Below are 27,950 nucleotides of genomic sequence, written 5' to 3'. Positions count from 1 at the left end.
TACAGATTTTAGGTTCTTTAACAAAACCAGACATATCAAAGTCATTTTTCATTTTCAAAGTATATACAAAGAAATGCTTGTTTCAATATAAAACCCCATAGTACACATTAAAAACCTGGCTAGCCAATGGCTTTAATCCTAGAATATTACAAGTGGCTACCGAGTTCTTAATTTAAGCATGTGGTTTTATTCTGTACTCTTGTATTCTTCAATACAGGTATCAAAGAAAAATGATCTGACTTTTTTTATCTTTTATAAGATAGAAATCATTCTCTTGGGGACAAACTCCATGCCATGACAGGAAAGGCATTGTTTTAAACCTTCGAGTAATTGTTAGAAAAGAACTATAAAATTATAAACCCTTGGAAACAAATGCACTGAAAATGTCTCTAGGAAAAACATGCAACTGGCTAGGTACAAATCACAGGCACTGCCAGGTGTGCAGCCTTAAAAATTCACACAAAGAAATGAGCACCAGAATCAACTCTAACTTTACAAACCATGTAATGGGGGCCTAAGTATAACACATAAAAACTTACATTTAACCCCAAAACTTCACCGCCAATAATAAATATATTATTTTCAGTCTTCTGGAAACAGCACAGCACTACGGCGGTATGTGGCAGCTACCATTTACTTTGTTTTGGACGATGCAGAGATGACAGAGAAACAAACATCTTCCCCCAATGGGACTGTTCAATGGAAAGGGGGGTGGAACAGTTTTCCAATGAAAACTTATTCTTAGCTGCTTTTTCCTTTGTCTTCCAAAATGTTTTATTGGAACTTTACAAGATCTCCATCACTTCCCTGCAACTCCATGCCAAGCTATTTCCCCCATCACTGTCGGGTGATGTTCAGATTTGGCATGGGAAAGCAGGTGTCTAAAGGTAGGTCAGATCACAGGAGTGAAAAAGAGTTTGAATAAGCTAATATATAGTCAAAAATATATATTCATCCTTGTTATAACAAAGAGTTGCATTTTAAAGAAACTCATTTATAATTTTAATTACAAAACAGCCAGTATACAATATGAAATATGTCAAACAATTGGCTTTCAAAAAGCCCAAGTGTATAGCTCTATCAATTACATACATGGCTACCAAATGTCCGATGTTTTACTGCTGTACATAAATAATGACAAGGCAAAGAACAGCAACTAGTCCAAGGGCTTGCAGGCCAAGGAACCATAGCATAAGCCAAAAGAAAACGACCACTACTGGTTCCACAATTCGTTCTCCAAAATACATCCTTGTGAAGCCCATGTTGAGGAGGTTTTTGTTCAGTTCACCAAAAAGTGTTCCCATCTTTTTGTAGTCATCTCCAATGGGATTGCCAGTGTGGTTTTGTGATTCTTCAACATCCTGAAAAAAAAAAAAAAAGACAAACCAAGATATGGACATAAGAAACACATAAATATCTTTAGTAACAATGATCTCACTACATCTCCAAATAACTGGGAACACACTTCTTGTAATCTTTAGTAAAGTCTTATCATGAAGACATCCATAGTACATAACTTCACATGGCACCGGTAGTCTTTAAATGAAAGTAAGGTCCTGATGCTGAGAAGGGGGCCATCCTGAACTACCTCATGGACTGATCTAACCACAAGAAACTTTATAGTAGTGAGCTGGTATGAAGCATAAGAAGATGCTGTGTTCCTGGTTGGAAGATGGAAGGAGGAGCCATGAGTGGTGAATGTAGGCAGACTGTGAGGCTGGAGGAGAAAAAGGACATATTTTTGAGTACCTCTGAAAGGAGTACATCCTTGCTGATTTCAACTTCTGATCTCTAAGAATATAAGATAATAAATATGTGTTATTGAACAAAAATACTTGTTAACAATGGGAATGTTCCTTTGAATTGACATATTGTCTCTCCTACCTTTCCAAAATAGAGAAAGTACTTACTGGTTTTGTAGACTTAGCACTACTAAATCCGTAGTTAGACCATTGACCTGTAAGATGTGGGTACAGTTCATTCATCCTACTCACTCTCCAGATGCTTGGAATTGCACCAGGATGAAGAGTGATGCTTTTATTTTCTTCTCTGAGAGCCTGATTGCTGAGCCACCTTTCTGCCCATCTCCTGTTTCATGAAACAGAGTCCTGGCCCCTCTGTCTTGATGAAGACATTCCAGAAAACTAAGATTTTAACAGTTCAAGCTTAGCTGTCTGGAGAATGACTAGTTACTGTGAGGTAGTCCTTAGCCATTGCTGTTGTGATCTTTCATTTTAAACCTCAGCTAGCTATGCAGGCTTCCATGGGGCCCTTGAATAGCTTCCTGTCAAAACACTACTGAGACTGTAAACGCTTCCTGTTAATCTCAACAGGGGAGACAAAGTTTTGAAACAGGATTAATTTTACACAAGGCAGAAAGCCTACTGAGAAGTCAGTACCCCCAGGAAATCTCCATGTATACCCACAGGATCTTCCAAGAGTATTAATTTTTATTATTGTCCAATTGTATGACAATTCAGGTCATCATGTTAATTCTTGATGTTTCCAGCCCACTTCTGGGGTTGTGATATTTGTTTCCTCAATGGTTTATGTGATCTTTTAATATGATGATAGAAGGTGAAAGCTTTATGAGGTGGGGCTTAGTGGGCAATTACGCCAAATGGGGGTTCTAAGAAAGATTATCAGGCTTGGGCCTTGTTTCAGCCAAGCTTTTGTCTGGATTCCAGTTCCACTATGCAGTCACTGTGCCTGAGATTTCAGTCTACTTGGAGGTGAGGTGGCCAAGGTGGAGCCCTCATCAGCCTATACCAGTGTATTTGAATTTTTAGAATCCAAAACCATTAGCTAAATAAAACATGTTTTCTTTATATATTAACCTGTCTCTGGTATTTCGAGACAGTAATGAAAAAAACTGACCAAAAACAGTCCTTTGGAATTTTGCAAACATTTCTGGTTCCTATTAGGCTCTGCCAACAGAAGGACCAGAAAGACACCACACAGGTGAAAAGAGAAAGTGATTTGCTTGGATTAATCTTATGTTTATTAGCATCTCATACTTTTATGTGTTACATGATACCATACTGCACTGAAACATGCAAATTTTCCTTGTCTGATATTAAGCCATGTCCCTCCACAGCAGCATTTGAAGGATCTTTCATTTAGTTTGCAATTGTTCTGAGTCCACATCTTGATTTCTCTAGTGTTTAATGTTTCTCTAGTATTTGGTGTTTAATATTGATAGTGTTTTTGGTTTCTTTTTAAAGTGCTTTAAAATAAACCCCCTTTATAATCAATTGTTGTCTGTGTACTCATTGTATTCAGGTTTTTGGCAGTTCTTAAAGGTTTCTAGGACTTTTTTTTTTTTTTAGCATTTTTTTGTGGTTTTAATATAAACAAAGTACCCCCGACCACACACAATAGTTATTTACTTTAATGTTCATGTAAAATGAATTAAGTCTATGAATGTCCCGGTTTTGAGGGGGAGAGGTAGGTCTTGCAATACATAACTCTGGCTGGGAATTAGTTAACTTTGCTGTCCAAGCGTAGTGACAGCAAGGATCCTGTACGAGTTGGTGGACTGATAAGACAAGGTAGGAAGAGTACATTTGGACAAACTGTAGTTATTGCAGCCTGCTTCTTTCTTTCTCTCTCTATACACAGACACAGACACAGACACAGACACAGACACAGACACACACACACACACACACACACACACACACACACACACAGATACAGACACAGACGCACACAAGCACACACAAATATCCTTCAAATATATGCAAATTAGAGAAAATAAGTACAACGAACTACTACATACCTATCAGCCAAATGGGATGATTACTAAATTTTGCCCACTCACTATGGTACTGCTCAATGTGGCCAACTAAGAAAAGGTTACTAGGAAAATGCCCCCCTGCCCCAAATGGGTCTTTGCAAATGCAGTCCCGTGAAAACATCAGATTCCTACAATGAACTCAATAGAGGTTCAAACAAACCAAAGATGACACGGAAAACACGGGGAGGAAATGGGCAGTGCTGGTAAGTTAGCAAGGGCTAGTAGGCCTCAAAGTGCTGTGCTTTCTGTATCCACAGAGAAGCTTTGGGGTCCTTGTGTGTCTCTCAGAGGTTTGTTATTTGCAGGGCAGTGAGATTTCAGTAGCGCTGTTGACGACGGGGCATAAGTGCTGACACTGAGGGCCGACTGTGCATGGGCACAGCACTATCCTGATGAGTCCCCAGCAGTGTCTGTTTGTGCACAGGAAAGGAAGCTGCCAGCTTTGACTCACACTCAGCAGTGGTCAGTTCTGTGAGTGTGAGTACACACCCCCATCCCCACACATTGCTAAAATCTCAATACCTCAGTTTTCACAGACAGCTTATAATCACCTCTGAAAAAAGAAGGCTAGGGTAACATTTTGTTTAACCCATAAACAGAGCAAACTGAATGTCAGTATGAATCTTGCTTCACATCTTTTCTAACAGCTCTAAAGTAAGTTTATCAAACAGGAAAATTGTTCAAGCTTCTATTTTCATCTTGTGTAAAAATTTAAATGAGGTACAGCTATTTGTAGAATAGTACATTCATAGCTTATAAAGTAGTGACTGGAATTCACATTAAAATGTCAAAAGAAAAAAAAAGACAGCGAGAATGAAGAAATACACCTAGCATAAAGAAAGTCTACTTTACAAACACAGTAAACCGAAGCAGAGATGCAGATGGAACTTTCCCTGCTCTGACATTAATCACCCGTGTTTCTGCCAGACTTCCTTCTTTGAGTGTGAGGCTCCAGGGAAGAACATTTGTCAAACGGACGGCTCCTTTTAGGGTTACACAGGACTACCAGAGCGTGTTCTCAGCAAGGTACTGACAGCCCTTGTTTGTCCATGATTGAAGACATACACAAAGATTCAGGAGTGACCCAACTTATTCAAAATCCTTTAAAAATTTCCCCATTATTTATTACTATTGTTGCCTGCAAGTGTGTGCATGTGTGATGTCTGCATGGGTATCCACGGCACACATGTGGTGATCAGAGAATGACTTTGTGTAGTTGGTCCTCTCCTTCCACATTTACACGGACTCTGGGGGACTGACTTAGCTCATGTTTCCAGGCTTGTACAGCAAGCAGCTTTACCACGTGAACTACCTTGCTGGCCCTCAGAATCCTTCTTAATGATAACAAATTAAAGGTAAGACTTTAAATAGGATATTTGAGAAAAACCCTTAAAAGAATTACAGTCTCATATTTTAGGAACCATGCATAAAGAGGTCAGTTTCCATAAGCCTACTAACAAAAACCAAGGCACAGTTTTAAAATGCTGCATACAAATATAGAGAGAAGCCATTATTGTAAATACTCAGAGGATAGAAATGATTACAGTAAAAAGTGAGATTGGATTTATCTTCAGTAAAATGAACCCATGTAAGTCCTAAGAAGGAAGGTAAATTTATTGCAGTACACATGCCAGGATGTATAACAACAGAGAAATGTCGTTGGGATAGTATTTGCGGACAGTTCGTGACTGAGCTTTACTAACAGAGGAATGAACAAATGGCAGACAAAGCTTGCTGGATTTTCTCAACTTGTTTATTCAATTGCTTCTATCAATTGTTTCTCAGATTCACTGGCATTCTAGCCTACTGGCCTCTGCTCTGCCCAAACCAATCTCTTTTCTTTACTTACCACAATGACAATTTCTCGTAAGTTAGTTGCTAGTTTCCTCAAGTTCTCCTGCATGTGATAAGTTGTTTTCTCCTGTTGCTTTTAGGGTTTTCTACCTTTCAACATTTTAACTAACACATGTCTGTGTGTTTCCTCATGTTTATGCTACTTGGATTTGCCTGAATTCTATGTGCACCTTAAACTTTTTCATCAAGTTTGAGAAGTTTTATCTTAAATGTTCTATCTTCTCTTTCTCCTCATTATCTCATTACTTGTATGCTGATGTGACTGAAGTTGCCCCGCAGATCTTGAGATTGTATAGCTTTATTGACCTACATTTGGATTACTCCAGAATTCTCATAAGAAAGACCTATTAAGTTCTTTGGTTCATCCATTCTTTAAGCATAGTTTCCCTCATTATTTATTTATTTTTTTGACACAGGGTCTTATTATGTAGACCAGGCTGACCTCAAGTTCACAAGAGATTTGCCTGCCTCTACCTCTGCCTCCTGAGTGCTGGGGTTAAAGGTGTGTGTCAACATGTCCAGCTTGGTGTAGTTTTAAAACAATGATCACAGCTGCTTGTTTCTTTTGTTTACCCCCATTATGGATTATACCCCCTTTCTCAGTGGAGGCTGGCTGGAGAGGTACAGGCCTGCTCCCACTGGCCATGCCTACACAGAAAAGAGCTCCATACAGGGAACTGGGAGTGAAGGGGAAGGGATGAGAAACACTGGAGGCCACCTTTCAGGTGAAATTCTAGTTCTAGATCAGAGATGGCCACAGAGATTCTAATGCAGCACCACGAGGGTGAATGATGAAGGAGTGGGGTGTCGCTCAAATGCCACAAACACTGTTTTTATGAAGACAGAGTAGATCTGCCTGAATAAATGTTTCTGCATTTGCTACCTCCCTTTAAAATGGCTCCAGACACTTTAGACTATTGTTGTAGTTAGTATCTCAACAGTTAACTATTGCTTTGCAGGGAGGGTCTGCTGAATTCCTTATTGTTCCAGAACCCTGATATTGGTTATTTGTGGGTATCAGTTACTTTTGATGACAAATTGAAGTCCAGTTTCTATAAGGCTGGACCAGAGTATTTTAGTTGGCTGAAAATGAGTATTCTGAGTCTGGAACTTTAAGAAATCTGGGGGTTTATTATTTTTATTTTTAATATTGCATGGTGGTCAAATTCTGGTGATAAAAGTTTGATTTTTGAGCATCCACTTAGTCAGATAGCTCTTAGCCCTCAAAGACCCTCTCTCCCTCTTTCATCATTTCTCATGTAGACTGTTAAACTGGCAATTTCCCTTCTCTGCTCTGCAGATTCTACCAAGTTCTTTAGCTGTAATTGATTCAGTTTTCATTAAGCCTAAAGAAAGCTAGTGGGAATCTAATATCTAAAGTCCTACTTTTCCTCTTAGCTGTGTGTGCCTAACAGATTAAATTTCATACACAGATTTGTTTGTTAAAACATTTTAGTATAACTAAAATATCTATCCATAACATACAATTGTAAGAGCTCCAGAATAATACTAAAAACTTCAGTTGTCAGAATTAAGCAAAGAATGCTCTGTGTCAAAATGATCTCCTTTGCATTCCTACCGGACAAAAATATACACATTAAGACAAGTAAAAGCAAGGCTGCGTAAGCTGTCACTTACATTCAGCACATTTGTCATTTTATTGGTTTCAAAAATATGTTTATCCACTAAAATCAATTCAACAAACACTTTCCTGGTGTCAATAATGTATTAAATAGAGGACTATACCTTAACTTCAAAAGGCTAGCAATCTAGTATAAAAGTTAGTATTAAGCAAGCATATTTTTGGTGGAAATCTGATATTTTAAAAGTTACAAAATGCTTTTGTTATTTTGGCTTAACTTGAATGAAAATTTAGAAGAGAGCTGGCAAAATCTGGATATTCAAATATTTATTTTTATGTTTTTAAAAGTGAGGTGTTTAGGGGCTGGAGAGATGGCTCTGAGGTTAAGAGCACTGACTGCTCTTCCAGAGGTCCTGAGTTCAATTCCCAGCAACCACATGGTGGCTCGCAACCATCCGTAATGAGATATGGTGCCCTCTTCTGGTGTGCAGATATATATGGAAGCAGAATGTTGTATACATAATAAATAAATAAAATCTTTAAAAAAAATGAGGTGTTTAAATGTCTTTTGTTTATAGCACAACCTATTTTGTGGTTGAACAAAAGTAAGAAAGATACAAAAACCCCTGACTGAAAGGACTTTAGACCAACTTGCAATTTCAGTTTGCCAGATGATCTGGATTTGTACCACAGGCTTCTTTCGAAAAAGCAGTGCTGTCCTGTCAAAGAGAGACAGTTATCCTAACTATCCCTTCTGCAGGACAGGTCAATTTATTTGTAGAAAATAACTTGATCGTCCCTACCATGCAATCTTGTTCAAGACAATCACATTCTCTGTGGCCTTGCTCCTTTATTTAGTTGGAGAACATAGTTTTCTTTTGGAGAAGAAAACTAAAAGCTATCCATTGGCAAACAAACAAGAAAACCCTTTACCTCAATATTTAATTTCTTACAAGGATTATTTTTTCCACTTTATTTCTCTTTATCTCAAAAAAGAAATATGATGTTAACCTTGAAAACCAGCAAACAGATAATGTTGAAATGAAGTTTTCAACTGGTTTTATAACACAGTATTAATAAAAGCAAAATTTATTAAATATCCAGTGCTCATGCGTCAAAGTTTTAATTATATTGATATTCAGAGCAGAAAAAACTGAAGAGAAGGGCATATGTAACTTGGTCAAATCACCTTATAGCTTATAGTTGCTCTAGGCAAACGCATTTAGCAACATGGCTCCAATGACCATGTTTCTAAAGCCTTGTGCTAATTGGCATATATGCCTTCTTATCAATATTAAACCAATCATGTCATCATTCCAATTCTAATCACCTTAATAGTTCAGTTCTTGATAGCACTTTAAATAGCTACACATATCTTCACTGCCCCCCCCCCTTTTTTTCGAGACAGGGTTTCTCTGTGTAGCTTTGTAGACCAGACTGGCCTTGAACTCACAGAGATCCACCTGCCTCGGCCTCCCGAGTGCTGGGATTAAAGGTGTGTGCCACCACTGCCTGGCATTTTCACCCATTTTATTTAGTAAAAATAGTAATTTTAAATGGCCTTATATGGCTATCATATTGCACCTACACTTAATTGTGATACTTATGATATAAATTTTCTTAAAAAAAAACCAAATAAGTCAAAATCCAAACCATTGTCTAACCTGAGTCTTATCCTTGTCTGTCAGATGAAAACAAAGCAAGAGAAGTTGGCAAAAGGACCAAGCATGTCAACAGGAGTGTCTCAGGGTCTAACATCCCAGCTCCTCAGGAGGATGAGTCAGGAGGAGCTCAAGTATTAAGGTCTTTTGGGGTTACTTGATGAAATACTAAAGCAAAAGGCAGGGGTAGAGTTCACCAAGGAACCCTAAATCCAATCCCAACTTCCACAAGAAATACAAATCACAGAAAATACCAGGAATATAAGAAACATCAGAGACTGGTAATTTCCCCAGTCTCCTAACTATACACAGTAACGAGAGAAATGTATTTCAGTCAACAGAGCTAACTACCACCATCTCCTTCCAAGCCCTTCTTGACTCTATAGCAGTTTACTTAGGAAGATTTTCAGAGCAAAGGCCTGCAGAGTGAGATCCAATGATCATGACTGCCTACAGACATCACAATTCTTAAAAAAAAAAAATCCATTTTAGTTACAGAGATTAAAAAAAAGAGTAAGAAAGGTGAGAAGAAATTGGAGCCACTCACTAAGGCCTTTTATACTGAAGTCTCCTTCTTTCACTTAATCAAATCGCCTCCATATCCCACTCAGCCTCTCAAAAGAAAGGCTGCTATGAAAACTGCCTTGGTACCCTCTTGGGAGGAGACTCACATGCAAAGCACAATAGGACATAACATATACATAAGGGAAATAGCATGACTATCTCTACCAAGCTTTCAAAGCCCCTGAACTCCTTACACATTTAGCTCTTTTGGCTTGTATTTTCTCCTAGCAACTTAGAACTTACTTTACAAGACAATTGTGAGTTTATGAACACTGTTCTTCCTCATTCCTCCTGAAGGAATCTCCATGCTCCCTTTGCTAGAACACTGTGTGTTGCTGGTAAACATCGTGTTCAGATGCCTTGTTGTAAGAGGATCATGTCTCATGGTTCCTAGTCTGCTTCCCACAGTCCCAAATCCTTTCAGTCACTTCTTAATTCACTGTTCATACAATTTCTCACGTGAATCGACCCAATCTTTTTCACTGAAGTATATTTTCCTAAATATACTATTTCTGTTTAAGATTAAATTTATAATCCTATTTACATATTCATGTTTTGTTGTATGTCTGTGCATGTATTTGTGTGTGTGAGAGTGCATGAGTGTACAGTATGAATATGGAGGTCAGAGGGTAACTTCAAGTCTCCACTCTTGCCTCTTTTGAGACGGGGTGTCTCTGCTACACAAACTAGGCTGACTGGTCACAATCTTTTGGCAATTCTCCTGCCTCAGCAGCCCATCTCCCAGGAGGACATGCTAGGATAACAGAGTTATTAGCTTTTTAGAATGTGGGTTCTGAGGACCCAAATTCATGTTATCAGGCTTGCACACCAAGTGCACACCATCGAGCATCTCTCCAGGTCCACTTATGGGTTTTTGTACTATAACATATACTTTTTATTCCCATAGTAAAGGAGAAAAAAAAGGATCTTGAGTTGAACTAAAATAGATCAATATTAGGCAATTTACACTTCCATTTAGAGAAAAGCCAGGTAAGGATATTGCAGAATGAGAAGCTATGACAGAACATCACCTAGACGAGGGCTGGCTTCTCAGAGTACTGATGCCACTGTCTGAAGATAACTTAACTGAAAATGATTTTAAAATGCTGATGGCTTGTAAATACTCTTTTGTTAAAGTTTAGAATAGAGTTTGCCAGTTTGTACTTAGGCCAAGGAAAGTACAGTTTTACAGAAGTTTATAAGCTCCCCTGTTCTTGTTTTAGAATGTGCTGAGATGTTTATAAGAAATATTCAAATTTATGAATGGTCATTGCTAGAATTAAGTTTCTTTAAAATTCATTTCTCATTAATTTCAAAGGCCTATAGTGGGATTTGTTTCACCAAAGTAAATAGTACTTATGAGTCTGACAATTTTTCAGAAACTTATATAAATACTACCCATAAAGTGAGACTTAGGCGTTGTTCGTTATATCCTGTATAACAAAAGCTTCTTGTTTTGTGTACTGTTCTTTCTGTCAAGTCCGGTGACGTGGTTGATTCTTTTCTTTGCTGTTCTGAAATAACCACTGTGCAATTCTTACTTAGTGAAGTGTCTAAGTTATCAATCATTGGACTAAGTGGGGAAAATGGTTTTAATAGCTTTTCACCATTCATAGCACTAAAGAATCTGCAGGGATCTACCTTTGTATGATAAAGACAATTGTATGCTGAATGGATGACAGGCTTGTGAGTGTGATAGCAGGTTAGAAATGCCTCTCTGTGAGTTGATGAAGCAGAGACAGAATACGAAAAAAATAGACTATATCCCAGGGAGAGAAATAAAGGAGGAGCTTGGGAAACCCACAAAGGGAATGAGAATGTACCAGAAAAGATGAGAAAGCCAGGATGGACAATGCAGTGAAATTGAATCAGCCTCTTCCATGCTGTTCCTTGGCCATGGGAGGGGAAACAAAAGCCTGTAAAAGGCAAACCAGATACAAGTTGGGCAGCCCCATCCTCAGGACTCGTCCATAGCTTTCATGAGCCTCAGATCTACTTGTGGCATATGGGTCAGTAAGTAGTGTCATGTTGTATGACTCATAGGGCCTGGAGCCATCTCGAGAGAGGAATTATTGTTAAAAACTGACCCTATAGGCCTCAGACCAAGTCAGGGAGGCTTAATTTGACCTGGCACAACTCCTGGGTGAGAGAAGGCCCAGCGAGAGAACAGCAAGAGTCAGGTACTACTGAGAAGCCGAAGGGTGTAGGTGGAAGGACATGGCTAAGGCAGGGAAGTACACTGTCGGGGGCTGGCAACAGATCTATCAGATGAGAATAACTGTGGCATCTGAAAGCTTTGAGCCCATGGGCAGACCACAGTCTGGAGCCACCTTATCTGTCATTCACTGCTGTAGAACTTGACCACTCTAGTGGAGTGCAGACTACTTGAAAGTATGAAGACAGGTCCTATGCCTGTACCAACCTCACTCTGTGACTGTAACTTGTAAGACATCCTCCAGTTGAAACATTAGCCACATTAGTACACCGGCTCCTGATACACAAACAAAGAAAGCAGCTATTACAGGAAGAGAGCTCAGGTGGATATCCAACACTTGCCTGGTGCAGACATCATCACTGCAGGTCATTATCTCCTTGTGGGCAGCACTGGGGAATTGAGCATGTTCAATCATCTGTCTAGTAAGATACCATGCTGAAACACCATAAGAGATAGCCAAACAAGGAAATGTTCAAATCCAAAGGCAGGAAGTCAAGAAATATAAAAAAAAAGACACTCCCAGGTTATACTCTGAAACTATCAGAGATACTGAAACAAGTAAACTGCTTGATGAAAATTTCAATAGTTTTCTGGTAAAAAGAAATGATCTCTGATCTCAGAGAGGATACAAAGAAGCAAACATATTTAGCTCAACACCTGGAAAGGAAAGCCAGCAACAGAAAGGGCAAAGTCAACAAAATGGATGAAAAAGTTACTGACCTGAAAAGAAAATCCAGCAAGGAAATTGAGATTTTTGAAAGAAAACAACAAATGTATCTTCCCAGAAACCAAGCAAACCAAAACCACCAAACAGAAATGTTGGAAAAGAAACAAACGAATCAAATAAAAACACAGTGAAGAGTATCACCAACATACTTGGCCAGGCACAGTAAAGAATACATGAGGAAAAACTGGGGATGGAGGACAAGGTTGAACAAACAGTGAATTCAAATATCAATAGGGGGAAATATACTTGACTGAAGTAATTAAAAACTCCGAGACATGATCAAACCTAAGCATACACAGGAAGGAGGTAAGATAAACAGTACAGATATAGTGAACCTATTCAAGGAAATTATAGCAGGAAACTTCTGGAATTTAGAGGAAGACACGACATTCAAACACAAGAAACAAGTAGAATGCCAAAGGGATATGATCAAGTTAGAATTGCTTCATATCATGTTATAGTCAAGATATCAAAACTAAAAATCTCGGGCTGGAGCGATGGCTCAGTGGTTAATAGTGCTTGCTGTTCTTCCAGGGGACTCCAGTTCAGTTCCTAGCACCCACATCAAGGTGGTTCCCAGTGGCTTGTTACCCAGCTCCGGGGTATCTGATGCCCTCTTCTGGCCTCCATAGGAAATGCACCCCAGACACACATCCATTCACAAATACACACACACACACACACACACACACACACACACGATGAACCTAAAAAAAAAATCCAAGGCATATTCTGAAAACTGTAAGGGAAAAAAACAAGTCACACACAGAGGCAGAAACATCAGAATAATATCACATGTCTTGTAAACAAAAGCCAGAAAAGCCTGCAATTATTATATTTCAAGCCCAGAAAGCAAATAACTGCCAAGCAGATTGCTATTTCCAGCAAGGCTATTCCTTAAAATGGACAGACAAATAACATGTCTAGACAAGCAAAGGAAAGGCAATTCTTGACTATAAGCCACCACTGCAGAATAAACTTAAAGGAGTAGTGCACAGAGAGAAGGAAGAAAGGCTCTCTCGTAAGAACACATTTTACAAGAGGAACAGATGAATCAATGAGAGCTAGGAAGGATTCCATCACGTCCAACGTGATAAAGCAGTTAACTCCTAATGCTAAAGAGGAAAGAACAGACAATCTAATAAGAAAAACAACCAGAAAATTACAGGACTTAGTAAATGTCGCTCAAGAAAAAAAAAAATCAAATGTCAATAGCATGCCTCAGCTCACCAACAGAGGCAGAGTAGCTGATTGAACTGAAAAAAAAAAAAATCAACTATCTGTTGTCTCCAAGAAACACCCACAGACTAAGAGTTAAAGGATAAAAAACAAACTGTGGGTAGTGAGGTCGTGTCTTGTACAGTGGGGGGTCTCCGTTGCTACGTGACCAGCAAGACTCAGCATGCCCAGTGTGAAGCTGACCACCCAGGCCTACGGCAAGATGGTGCTACATGGCGCTAAGCACCTGCACTGTGCGGTCAACGGGCTTCTGGTGGCCGAGAGGCAGAGGTCACGCAAGGAGCATCAGCCGGGCGAGGGCAGCCATACTCTCTTCGTGGACTGCATCCCGCTTTTCCACGGCACTGGTGCCCATGCTGGAGGTGGCGCTCACTCTGATTGACTCAGGGTGCAGAGAGAACAGCTATGTGATCCCCAGCTATTATCAAGCTAATGAGCGTGTGAAGGATGCCAGCCCAAACCAGGTGGCAGAGAAGGTGGCCTCCAGGATTGCTGAGGGCTTCAGTGACACTGCACTCATAATGGTGGACATTGCCAAGTTCACGATGGACTGCGCAGCACCTACGATCCATGTATATGAGCACCATGAGAACAGGTGGCGATGCAGAGACCCACACTACGACCACTGTGAAGATTGGCCAGAGGCACAGAGGATCTCAGCGTCACTCCTGGACAGCCGCTCCTATGAAATGCTCGTTGATTTTGATAACCACTGGATGACATTCGGAATGACTGGACAAACCCCGAGATCAACAAAGCAGTTCTGCCCCTGTGCTTGACTAGGGCCACCACAACTGGAGACTCCACTACAGAGAAAAGAGAAACATATTTTTGAATTTAGAGAATAGTGAGTTAGCCTGATGGAAGCTGCAAGGCTGCGATGTGTGCCTTGGAAGGGGAGTCCGGTCGGCATCCTTCAGGGCAGGGCTGTGGAGAGATCTGGGCCACCTAGGCTTTAGTCCTATGCTGCCCAATGCTGCCCATCAAAGCTCTTTCTGTTTGTTTCAGGTTGTTCTATTAAACAAGTCTAGTCTTTTATAATCTAGAGAGAATGAATTTCATTCAGTCTTTACTCCAGTGAGTGTGTAAGTCTTTACTTTGACTGAGCCAACGCCAGGCATCCTGGCATCAGGCAGCCTTATGGACTGCTGCTGGAGCACCATCTGATCAGCCATGTTGGTATCCGGGCTAGGAGCTGTGGGCTGCACAGGGCTGCACAAGGGAAAGAGCCAGCACCATTACCTGAGAAACCTCACTGTGCAATGAACACAAGCACATTGGTGATGAGAGCAGAGATCCCATGAGGAGAGGAAGCCGAGCCCATGAACATTCCCAAAGCCTGACTCAGCTGCTCTGGGTCTTCAAAATGAGAGCTGCTTTGTATTTAAAATAAGCAAAACCCAAACTTACCAAAACAAAAACAAAAACAAAAACAAAAAACAAAAACCCTAGTGTCCAATGTCCCTAGATATCCCAAGCGATGTGCTTGTTAACTTGGATCATTTGACCAAGTGTTCTGACCATTTTAGGAAATAGTATGCAGATTTTTGGTAAAAACAAAACAAAACAAAAAACTGTGAAGTGAATAGAAACCCCAAACATGCTGGCATAGTTATTTTGATACCTGGTAAAGTAGATATCAACTCAGAATTCCTAAGAAAATCTAAAGGAGTTTACTACATATTAGTAAGGAGAACAATTACTTGAGAATAGGTAACAATTGTGAATAAGTACACCCACACCCCATGCTGGGGTTTCTAATTTCATAAAACAAACCACTAAGGGACATAATGGACATAAAGGTCAAATGGATCTAGATACAAGTGTACTGGGTGACTCCAATAGGGCCACTCTCATCTCTAGTGAGGTCACTAAAACGGAAAAACAACAAGGGAGTGTCAATTGGATTACAACAATCAAATGGAACAGATATGTTCAGAGTATTCCACCCACTAGATAGAAAATACACATTTTTCTCAGTTATCACAGACTGATTCTTCTTCAAAACAACACAGTCTAGGACAAAAAGCAAGCTTTAACATATATAAGATAATTAAAATAATTTCTTATATCTTCTCAGCCCACAGAGGAACAAAAGTAGAGACCTTAAGAAGGCAGACAGGCTGGGAAGCCTGGTACTTGGTATAAAGAAGAGACCACAGACAGGCTGGGAAGCTGAGCATTTGGTAGAGTAGAGACCACAGACAGGCTGGGAAGCTGGGCATTTGGTAAAGTACTTGCCATTCAAGCATGAGGGCACAAGTTTGGCCCCTTACACCTACATAAGAAGCCAGGTGTGGTTGGTATACTTGTAACTCCAGAATTGGAGAAGTGGAGATAGGTGGTTCCCTGGGGACTTTCTGGCCAGCCAGCCTAGCCAGGTCTAAGTGAGAGAACTCATCTCAAAACACAAGGTGGATCACTGTACTGAGCAGTAACGTCCAACCTCTAGTCTCCACACATGTGAATGCATACCCCTACACATGTACACACACACACACACACACACACACACACACACACACACACACACACACACACACACACACACGAACCACAGAAACTGTACAAATCTTAGATACAAACAAAGCAATCTTGAATGACCAAAGGGCCATTGAAGAAATAAGGGCAATTTAAAAATTCACAAAATCAACTGAAAATAAAAGCATAACCTACCAGAACTTTCAGAATAAGAGGCAATTTTATAGGCAGTACCAGGCTGCTTCTGCTTCCATGACTCTACAATTTGATAAGGGGGTAAACCTTTGCCGATGACATATCAGATGGAATTAACAGCAAAGGCATAAAAAGAACTACAAAAATTAAACACCCAATCCAACTAACAGTCAATAAATGGGATAATGAAAAAAGGGAAAATGCATACAGGAAAAAAATATTGAAAAAGTATTTATTATCCTTAGCCATTAGGAAAATGCACATTAACACTGACATTTATAGGAAATAGGTGGAATTGGAAAACATTATGTTAAGGGAAGCGAGTCAGACTCAGAAAGAGAAACACATGTTTTCTTTGTGTGGAATCCAGATTTAAATCTGTGTATGTGTCCGTGTCCGTGTCCGTGTCCGTGTCCGTGTGTGTGTGTGTGTGTGTGTGTGTGTGTGTGTGTGTGTACATGTGCATGTGTAAGTCTCAAAAATAGGAAATGTGTCATGATGGGGGAGGAAGAAATCTTAAGGGAGATAGGAAAGTAGACAATGGAAAAAAAGCAGAAGTGGAGACTAGCTGGGAGGAGGGAAGAAACTGGCTGCAGGGGAAGAGGACAGTGGCAGTGAGGAACAAATGAAAACCAAGTAGAATGATATATTTGTGTGAGTAGGCCATGGTGAAACTCATTATTTTGTATGTTAGTCTGAATAATTAACAGAATAATTTAAAAATAAAAGAGTATGGATTTACCACATTTCTTATGGAAAAAAAATCTTTGAAAAATAGCACATAGAAATAAAGTCAACTGATTTTATCAGAGTCTATGTGTTACTTTAGGAGAATGGTGGCATTGTGGACAAGAAGTTTTCTGCTTAGACACACAGTCTATAGTTGCATTCCAAACCTAGAAACATTTCCTCGAGGCAAGTTTTGCACTGGTATTTTATGCAGGACGAGTTTTGCCCCACTTGTGGTAGACAAGCCTGCAGACTTGATGGATTTGTAGACTGACTGATGGCCACTGTCTTCCAGGAACCGCACTCTGGTTCTTGGTGTACCCGAGAACCACCTGACTTAACATGGAAGCTTGCAAAACAAACAAACCCTGTAGTCAGTTTGCTCCAGTTTAACAAATGATCAACTGTACATCACAAGCAAGCAGGTGCTGTGAGGTATGCAAAGGAACTCTCTCCGTCACCAAGCTGCTTAGTGTGTAAAGATAGGTTGGCATACATATCCTCATATTTAAACAGGGCTTCCCTCTGCCTTCCTAATCACAAGAGACAGTTCAGTGCACTATTTCTGAGCCCATGCAGCTCTTCAGGTTTCTAGTCTGACATGCTCAACTGCAGTTCTACATTTCCTAGCAGATATCCTGAAATCCCAAATTCACCATGTTCCATACCAAGCTCAATCATTCACTCTGAATTGTTTTTTCTCTAGGATACTCTGCTTTAGTGAACTGCATTGTCTGAAGTGTAACTGAAAAGCCTGGGGCTCTCTCTCGACATCTTCCTCTTTCATCCTTTGCTCTACTTTTGTCAAGTCATTTCCTTCTAAGACATAGGTTAGAACTCGTCATTTACTTGGAGGTGATCTTATTTACTCTGCACTTTCTCCCAGTGGAGATCTTATCTACTTTAGTGATATTATTAATGCTGACATAGTTTACATGATGAAGATCTTTTTTTGAGACAGGGTCTTATTTAGCCCAGGATGAGGGAAAAGGGAGGGAGGGATGGAAGGAGAGAGATAGGGAGGAGGGAGCAAGGCACTAAAACTAACTAAAACAAGTCCCGGAGTCAGGGAAATGACTCAGAAGGCAAAGGTATGAGCTCAATCCACACAAAGCTGGAAGGACAGAACTGACTACAGAGTTGCCTGACCTACTCTGTGGAACACGCATACCCCTCCATATATAATGATGATCATAGTAATAATTAAAACATGTCCATAATTTACTTATCCTTTGATCTTTTCAGAAGGATTTGAACTTGCTACAGTAGAAATGAGTAATATGGTAATAACATACAGAGAAGCGTAAGTATGGCTGGGAAAAATGTGAGAACCTGATTGGGGAACCTCAGTCTCTGAGAAGGTCCACCATCACCTCAGTGGACCCTTCTGAGGCCACCCATTCTAAACAACAATCCCATCCACACCTGTCATCCCAAGGCATCTTCTCCACTTTTATTTTTTCACAGCACCTATAATCCACTGATTGACTAGTTCCTTTATGCTTGGTCTCCTCTCACCCCATGGAGAATGCCAGAATAATTAGAGGAGAAATATACCAGCCTAGAATAGGGCCTGGAAAACAGTGGAGTCATGAGATGACTCCACTCTGAATATTTGGTTGAAAAGATGAAAAGCCATCAAGGGAACATATGCAAGCAAACCCAAAACCAAACCTGTAAGTAATACAACCATTATAATCATTTTCTAAGGTAATTAACATTCAACATGATATGAGTGGATAGGAAAAGCCCACTCATAGTATTGGGTCATGTTGTTAGAAGAATGGTGTTTGAAAGCAGTAATCAAATACAGAGTGCCTAAAGACTTAGACTCAGTGGGATTGCATAAACATCCTGAATCATCACAATTGCCACAGCCTTTTCATTACATTGTCAAATGCACTGTAACATAACTGAACAACGCAATAAAAAAGGGGATAGGACACATCACTAAGCATAAAATGTATTTGTGACTTATACCTCATCAGCCCTGGCTAAGAATAAATGAATACATTTTTTTCCCCGTGTACTTGAGTTGTTGGGTCAGGTGTAAAATTTACCACTTGTGGCATCTTGTCAGATTTGGATTTTGGAGGACTTGAGGTTTTTAGTTGAGAGACGCAGCCTATTTTGTACGTCATGATTTTCTGTAAACGCCCGAGATACACTCGTGCATCTTACAATCTCCACAATAACAATGACCTGCTCATGGGGTGTGAAAGAGATCTCCCACCGAAACACTGAACTCACTCCTGCCTCTCTGAGAATGTTCTTACTTCGGACTTTATTTCTATAAACTCACACCCACACCAGTCGTCTTTTTTATCCTTTAATAACGTTAGGTGAGAAGTCACTCTTAAGTGTTTAATTTTTTATTTCCTTATACGTTTTTATTTATTCTTAGGAAACTTCAAATAATGTATTTTGATCATATTCTTTTCCCTCCCCACAACTACTCCAAGATCTCTCCCACCTCCCTGCCCTCCTAACCTGTAAGTTCTTTTATTTATAATAGGGCTGTGTATGTTTCATGTTTCCTGGACATCACATGTTACAGTTTTCATTGCCTGCAAATGTAAAGATGATACACATTTATAATTATTAACTTTATAAGTTTTACCTAATCATAGCACTTCATGTTATACAACTTACCAATGTATTTATGGTTTGCTTGTCATTTATCACTATATGCAAAGTTACAGTATTCTTTTATACTTATCTCCCTCTAAACTACATAGAGCCAATAAAGATAAATGGACTTTTTGAGGAATAGATAAAAATCACTGAGACAATTAGCTAGGTCTTAAGTAGTCTTTGAAATTATTACAAACTGAAAAAATACTAGAATTTTTATTTTTAATTTTAGCTAACTGTAGTCAATGGCTTTAAAATAATTCATAGTTGCAAGCATCAAATAACATGATATTCAAAAATATGCTCCATATCACTGATAGCTATCAAAGACAGTAACACAGTTGTAGTAGAAGTGGATGGTTGTATGATAAAAAACAAATTACTGAAATAAGACTTTGTATGCACTAATGATAAACAGTAGCGTATACAGTAAACTAGAAGTCATTGTTTGAATTTATAATAGACAGTAGTGTATACAGTAAACTAGAAGCCATTGTATGAACTAATGATAGACAGTAATGTATACAATAAGCTAGAAGTCATTGTATGAACTAATGATAGATAGTAGTGTATACAGTAAGCTAGAAGTCACCACAAAGGAATTGGCCCAAGTCAAACACTTTTCCTACAACGTAATTTTCCTTCTCAATTCTCAATTTGTAGGGGTATAAAATTACTTTCTGGTATATGGAAAATTACCCTGAAAACTATGGAATGAGAAATTCTGAATAAGACTGAGGAAATTTGTAACACACAAGACCTCAGATTTAAATTCTCTACCTCTGTAGACACTCTGCACATAAGCAGATAAAAATATAAACAAAGGGATTAAAATAATTTTTACTAATTCGAAGAATGAAAAATATTCTCTAAAACTGGTATCAGAGAATTATATTAAAGGAAATACAACAAAACCTTAATTAAGATTATGTTTAAATAGTAGATATAATGATTTTGTTCTTCATTTTCCCAAGCACTTGCACTATGCTTTCCTTTTGGTCAGAATAAGCTGCAGGTGTTGCTGCAGGAAAATAGGCACAAACAAGACAGGTCATTTCCTCTTTGTAGGCCAAGATTAAGCACAGATGCCAATGATGTTAAATGAAAGACAGAAAAGCCCTTTAGATACAAGAAAAAATTAAATTGCAGAGTAGAAAATATATTTTGTACCAAGTTTATTGAAAATCCAGTTTATCTGCTCAAAATAAGCTAATTTTCAAATGTCTTATCAATACCTGTATTCAGGCAGGTGTACACGTACACACACACACACACACACACACACACACACACACACACACACACACGTAATATATTTTTGCAGATAAATGGTTGCTATTGAAGATAAGACTGTGAACCAGAGAGAACAAAAACTGAAGATAGTAGACTAAGGTGTAAAGGTGCAAAGGTAAGGCTTCAACTTATGCTCCCTGAGGCAACTTGGCAGTCATGGTGTCTTTAGTTGTCCCTTTAATCTTGCTTTATCATTTCTCTTAGGTAGAAAGTGAGAAAATAATATTGGGGTTATTTTTTCTCCTGTCAAAGATTAGTGACATACAAAGGGGAAAAAGTCAACTTAAGATCTTTATAAAAAGACAAAACAAATTTAAGTTGGTCAGTCTTTTTTCTTAGAGAATTATAAAACAATTTATCTAATTTTTTAGATTAGAAAATTGTAGTATTTATTCAATAGATGACATTGATTCCATGAAGCAGAGAGCAGCATTTACTAAAGTGCAGTTCTATGATGTGATTAGTTGAGGGGAATAAGAATAGAACCAGAGGGAAAGGAAACAAAGAGGAAACACAAAGTAGAAATAAGTAGCTAATACCCATTAAAGGCCCACTGTGTGTTGGACATTTCGTATAAAGAACGTCTCACTGAAGAGGTGGACGGCACCATAGCTGTTACAACCGAGGAAACTGGTCACGGGGTTCAGGTTACTAAAGCAGTAAAGTCAGGTTCAAACTTAGAACTGTCACACCATAAAACCTACACTGTTTCAGAATAATGTCAACAAAGACAAGGAAGATGTGACAAGGAGAGTGAGGTAGAGGTGGATGGAAAGGAACAGAAGTGCCGTGGGAGAGTGAGCCCAACAGGAAAAATGCAGAAAAGAGTGTGGAGAAGAGAAAAAGCAAGTTAGTTAGATGTGTGTGAAGAGACACAAGTAAGTGGTCAACTGGGATTATCTGTTGTAAATACAGACTGCAAGACAAGATATACGCTATTTTTACTTCACTTTTTGGGACAGAGACTATCAGGGTAATTGCTTTCTACAACTCATAGCACTGTACACCCCCCCCCCCCATCTCAAATTTTTGAGTAGGGTTTGGCATGGCTGACATTCTAAGCCAGGTAATACTTTTGCGGTGGTATTGGTTCCTTTCCATCACTCTGAGCAAAGTGCCTCCCCTAGATTCCTTAAAGGAGCAAGGATTCACTTTGGCTCGAGGATTCTGAATTAGGGCATAGTGGGCATGGAGAGAACAGTTCTCATCAGGCAGCCACAAGCAGAAAGGGAGGCAAACAGGAAGGGGTTTTCCTCACCTCCCGGTGTTATCATAGTAGGAGCGATCCACTCATTAGGGGAGAGCTTTATGATCTAACTATCTCTAACCTTCTGTGACCTTGCACACTACCCAGAGGTGTGTTTTACTAATCTTCCAGGCAACCCTCCTTCTCCAGACAGTTTTACTCTCGTACAGTCTAAGCTGACCTTGAACTCACTGTGCAGCCTGGACCAGGATTACAAGTGTGCACTACAGTACCTAGTTTACTCTCTTTCTTAACTCAGTGATGCTGCCAATCATAACTAATCGTCCCAAGGGGACTGTTTTCTACACAGGCTGTTTGGCAGTACTCTTCTATTGGATACCCATCGATACCAGTCCATGTATCAACAACCGAAAATGTCAACACATTGACCCATGGATCGTAAGGCAAAACTATCTTCACTTAACTACGGATCATCTAAACTCAGCATCAGCACAGTTGTTTGCAAACTGATTTTTAAAGATGTGAAACAGTGTGGGTATAGATAAATACCTGGTTCTGAGCTACATAATCTAAGGGAAAGCAACTGAGACTGCTCTTTGTGAAGGTGATTCTGGGTGGAGATAAGAGAACTGGCTTTGGAGTCCAGAGACCCGGGTTCTCCTCTGCTCTGTTTCAGACTAATAGGACTGAGAGCAAACTTCTTGGCTTTAACTCTTGCCTTACCAAGAGTTCAGATTCACAATCAGGGAAAAACTGTGAAACAGCTTCCTTACATACATCTATTACTGATACTATTGATGAAAGGCAATGACAGTGAATACTGTGGATTGGCGTGCTTATGCTTCTCCCGTTTCCTTGCCAACGTGTGCTCTGCGGTTATGGCACTGGTACCACCTGAGAAGCTGTTAAGAGAGACCACGTGTGAGAGACCTTACTTCAGATTAGCTGCATCAAAATCCTTGTTAGCAGATACTTACCGCCGGGACGCTAGGGTGCCTCTCCAGGGCACCTTCAGTCCAGGCTCCCTGTTAACCGTAGATGTGGAAATTCTTAAAAACTACTCTTGTCAGATTTCATTTCTGGCTGATTTGTCAATTAGGTCTCCCAGCTAACACTTGCATGCTAGCGAAAATACTAGGGACCCCTCTAAGAGTACTTTTCACACATTATTAACTGGTGTGGTCCTCCCAACCCTCCTAGAAGGCTGAGGTTATTCTCATTACACAAATGAAGAAACTGAAGCCCACAGAGGAGGGCTCATTTCCTCATTTCCTCACCTAAAGCTTCAGTTGTCAGTACAATCTTCTGTACTCTGGATCCAGAACCCATACTGAATCCTACTTTTTTTTTTTTTTTTTTCGAGACAGGGTTTCTCTGTGTAGCTTTGGAGCCTATCCTGGCATTCGCTCTGGAGACCAGGCTGGCCTCGAACTCACAGAGATCCACCTGCCTCTGCCTCCCGAGTGCTGGGATTATAAAGGTGTGCGCCACCAACGCCCAGCTGAATCCTATCTAACGACAAGATCAAAAAGGACACGCAGGCTATTTTTCCAGATCATCTGTGAAAAGCTTTGATAAATACTGCCATGGAAGTCCCTCTTATTTACTTAAATTTCTAAGCCAGTATCATTCTTTGTAAAATTCTAGACATGACAAAATGCGAAAAACAGAAATGAAGCATCATTATTTTAAAGGAAGCAGGAGAGAGTTGAGTTGAAGGCCAGCTCCTGTTTTACAAGCAAGACCTTGTTTTGACAAAAAAGGAGGAAGAAGAGAGAAGGAAGAATCAGCATTCATAGAAAACCAGACAGTGGTCGGGGCGTTGGTGGAGCACGCCTTTAATCCCAGCACTCAGGAGGCAGAGGCAGATGGTTCTCTGTGAGTTCGGAGCCCAGCCTGGTCTACAAAGCGAGTTCCAGGACAGGTTCCAAAGCAACACAGAGAAACACTGTCTCGAAAAACAAAAACAAAAACAAAAACAAAAACAAAAACAAAAAAAAGAAAGAAAAAAGAAAAGAAAAGAAAAGCAGACAGTGTGTTCTAAAGGACTCATCCCCTGAACAAACCAAGGTCTGCATGTTCCATCCAGCCAGAACTGCACAATCAAGTCCTGTCTCAAAAAACAAACAGCAACCAAACCAAACCAAACCAAACCAAACAACGAAAAGGTGGGACACTTGTTGAATGCACTCTTTGGGCTGTTTCAAGCCACTTCCAAGGTTTTGACTCGCTGACCTACTTTTTCCCACTTCTAGGAATCTATTTCAATACAGAAGTGTTATGATTAGTAATGGTTATTTTTTTATTTAAATTAGAAACAAGCTTGCTTCACATGTCAATCCCAGCTCCCTCTCCTTCCCCTCCTCCCCCACTGCCCCAACTTCCCCACCCCATCCCCACTCCACTCCCCAGGGAGGGTAAAGCCCTCCATGGGGCATCTAGTAATGGATATTTTTTATACAGCATTATTTAATGACAGAAACTTTGAAGCCACTTATGTGTGCACTGTTAGGAGGACAGACTATTAGGGAGCTCTGAAAATCATTTTTTTTTCCCACGGGAATTTTCAGACATGGGAAATAATGCCAACTTGTAAATATATTCAATCAGATAGAAAACTTTGTTAAAGCACATGATGTCTATATGGATCCATAAGCAAAAAACGCAGAGCTACAGTAACACCAATTGCTTGACTTCAAGGACTAATTCCTAACAAGCATTTGTTTTCTTCACAAGCATTTTTAAGTTTCTGAAGTACACATTACTTTTACAATAATAAAGACCTTAAAATTAATAGCTTCTTGTAAATACAGCAGTCTCAGGCTATTGTGAGTTGCAAACTATGTTGTAATAAAGCAAATGCCACTGACATTACAGATGCAGAATAATACCTAGAGAGCTTTAGCCTTCTAGCTATTAAGTGGCAGGAGGGGGTGGGGACACGGGGATATGGGACGATGATGACAACACATGACATGGGGACTTACCGACCATAAAACCACCATTTGGTCACTGTAACCAGTATGCTTAGCTCATCTATCATGAACACAATTATCAACATATGTGGTATAGCTATGCCTAATCTCTCAGGATGCCCGGAGAACAGCACACATTACTTCTTGTCCTTGCTTATCTCTCTGCCAGGCTTGACTTGTTCTTCTAATCAGACAGTTATTTTTTCTCAAGGCTGCCTTCTTAAGGGTACTTGATTTTAACTGGACCTCTTTTGTCAATCACCCTGCCTGCAAAGATTCAGGCCAGAATACCACTTAGCTTTCCTTCAGATGGAATATGAACTAAGGACAAACTGTAAATGATGGAGAGATGAATGTGGAGACTACAGGCTGGGAAGGAACCCAGGGGAGGGGCCTGTTTCTTATCAGAAAAGGAAACAGAAACAGAGTGAGATATAACATACAAGATTAGGAACTGGCAAAAAGCTGAGAAGCACATGTGAGGTGATTCTAGAACACACCACATTGGCCCCACCCAAGATTAAGAAGGCCTTTCAGAGGGCTCTAGCCTTTGAGTTCCCTCTCAACATCCAGGAGGCAGAGACTCTGACATTCAGACCAACTGAACACACTAAGCAGAAAGAAGGCAGGAAAATGGCCCCTGCCTCATTTCAAGTTACTAGTGTGGTTTTCATTTTGGATTCTATCATTGATTTTGTGAAAAATTCAATGTAAACTTTAAGTAACACAGGAAGCAATTTTCCAGAATTATCCCATTTACAATGTGAAGTCCTGGAACACTTAAAACCAACCATAAAAAATGAACAAGAGATCTCCATAATGAAAAATGTAAATGACTACTTGGAATATGTTTTGTAGTTGGCAACTCTAATTCTCCTCCAGATATTGTATGTCTAAAAACAGTTCTATGTGACATTGTATAGATTTTAAAATTTCATTTGCAGGTTGTAAAGAAACCTAGAAAATAGGCTTTGTGATACTGTCACCAAAATATGATGGATCACAAAAGTTTGCTGTGTTAGGGCGATAGGCTGTGACAATTCTGACTTCCTGATAAGAGGTTCCCAGGTACCATAGGTAAGAGTTGAGGTGTTGCCAGGCATTGGCGGCACACGCCTTTAATCCCAGCACTCGGGAGGCAGAGGCAGGTGGATCTCTGTGAGTTCGAGGCCAGCCTGGTCTCCAGAGCGAGTGCCAGGATAGGCTCCAAAGCTACACAGAGAAACCTTGTCTTGAAAAACCAAAAAAAAAAAAAAAAAAAAAAAAAAGGAGTTGAGGTGTTTTCTTCATGATTGTGAGAGCTTACACAAGCAAATAATGCAATAAAAAGTAACCCACCTAAGGAGCGCAGAAAAATGAAATTCCATGACACAATGAAGGAAGCAGTTATGTGATAGGATATCTCTGTTCTAGAATGTGTTTTTTAATTTTTTGTTTCATCCTTTTTCTTAGTTCTATTACAATTTCAGTAAGACTAGAGTTCATGATACCGTCCATGGCATTGTCCTGGTAAAATCCAGAGACACTTAGGGGAAGTATTTCACTTATACCATTCCAACCAGGCGTACATTGACTTTTGGGAAGGGAGTTTTAGTGGCTGTCTTTTCCAGGTGAGCAACTAAGGTAAGAGGAAATCAAGACCTTATCAACTTTGTCAAGCATGATACAGTTAAATAGGAATGCCACCAGAAAGGGAACCCGGAAGAAGACCTCCTAGCTACCAATTCTTTGCTTCTGTCACTAGCTCCTCTATTGTCACAAAAATGAACAATTACTCTCCATATGGTGAACAAGTCCAAAGCCACACAGCATTATTTGTTTCTTAAGCAATGTGTTAAATGTTTCTATTTTATCAATGTATTTAGTTATTTAGTGATATTAGAGTTCTCGAAATGTGAGAGAAAAGGACAAATAGAGAGTGATGACAAGAGACAGGTTTTAAATTGATTATTCCAGCAGTATAGGCTTGCTTATGTGATTTCTAAAGGTCTGCTTCTCGGGAGGATTTCTGAGTAGCTAACTACTGTAACTGAATGTAAAAAAAAAAAAAAAATCGTCCCACGTAGAATTCAATTTTGACATTCAAAATGAGATCAAATTCAGAGAACTTAGAAAGTACCCAGTTTCTCTCTCTATTATGTCTGGCCTCTTAGAAAAGCCTCCTTCGCTTTGGTGCTCACGGAAAGCAATTTTCTTTTTTCACTTCTAAAATGAAGTTGAGCTCTGGTCGCCGGCGCTGTGAAACTTGCTCCGGGAGAGTCCCAGTGTCACCCAGGCTCCCACAGACACTCGATTCCCCACCCGCTGTGCCCGCCGCCCGGCCGGCCGCCCACACCGTCCAGGGCGCGTGCAGTGCCCTGAATCCCGGCGAGCGGAGGGCCCACGTAGCACAAGTTGCCGGTGTTTTCAGGTGAGGCACCGGAGGGCACGTCCACCGAGCCCGGCCCCGCCCGTCAACCGCTCGCCGCGTGCCCAGCCGCCTGCCCGCGGCCCGCGCTCACCTGCTCGCCCTCGTCCTGCCGCCGCCTGCGCCGCGGGCTCGCCCGGGCTCCCGCTCCTCCGCCTGCTCTGCCGGCGCCGCCCGGTCCTCGTCGCACTCCCCGCCGCCGCCGGCGCCGCCCCGCAGCAGCTCCCCGGCCGAGCACATCCCGCCGCCGACACCGACCGTCCGCACGGCCGCCGCTGGCCACACCGGGACGCCGCTCGAGAGCCCAGCACAGACGTGAAGCCCAGAAGCGCGCCCACCGGCCTGGGCGCCAGAAGTGCAGGAGCCGCCAGCCCCTCCTGTCAGCCGC

The 27,950-nt window shown here is 40.4% G+C and overlaps 1 protein-coding gene and 1 pseudogene across 1 annotated transcript; one reads left to right on the top strand and one right to left on the bottom strand.

Annotated features, from left to right (window-relative positions):
• On the bottom strand, positions 1-27,950 carry Fam241a (family with sequence similarity 241 member A). Its single transcript, XM_027395689.2, is given in 3 exon segments — positions 1-1,361; positions 27,657-27,697; positions 27,700-27,950. Coding segments are annotated over 3 exon segments (390 nt in total). The 5' UTR covers positions 27,803-27,950; the 3' UTR covers positions 1-1,115.
• LOC100772523 lies at positions 13,805-14,476 on the top strand (annotated as a pseudogene).

This window comes from Cricetulus griseus (assembly GCF_003668045.3).
Source record: "Cricetulus griseus strain 17A/GY chromosome 1 unlocalized genomic scaffold, alternate assembly CriGri-PICRH-1.0 chr1_0, whole genome shotgun sequence".
In the NCBI taxonomy this organism is placed as follows: Eukaryota; Metazoa; Chordata; class Mammalia; order Rodentia; family Cricetidae; genus Cricetulus; species Cricetulus griseus.
Note: the sequence above shows the minus strand (reverse complement) of the source record. Positions and strands in the feature narration are given on the sequence as shown.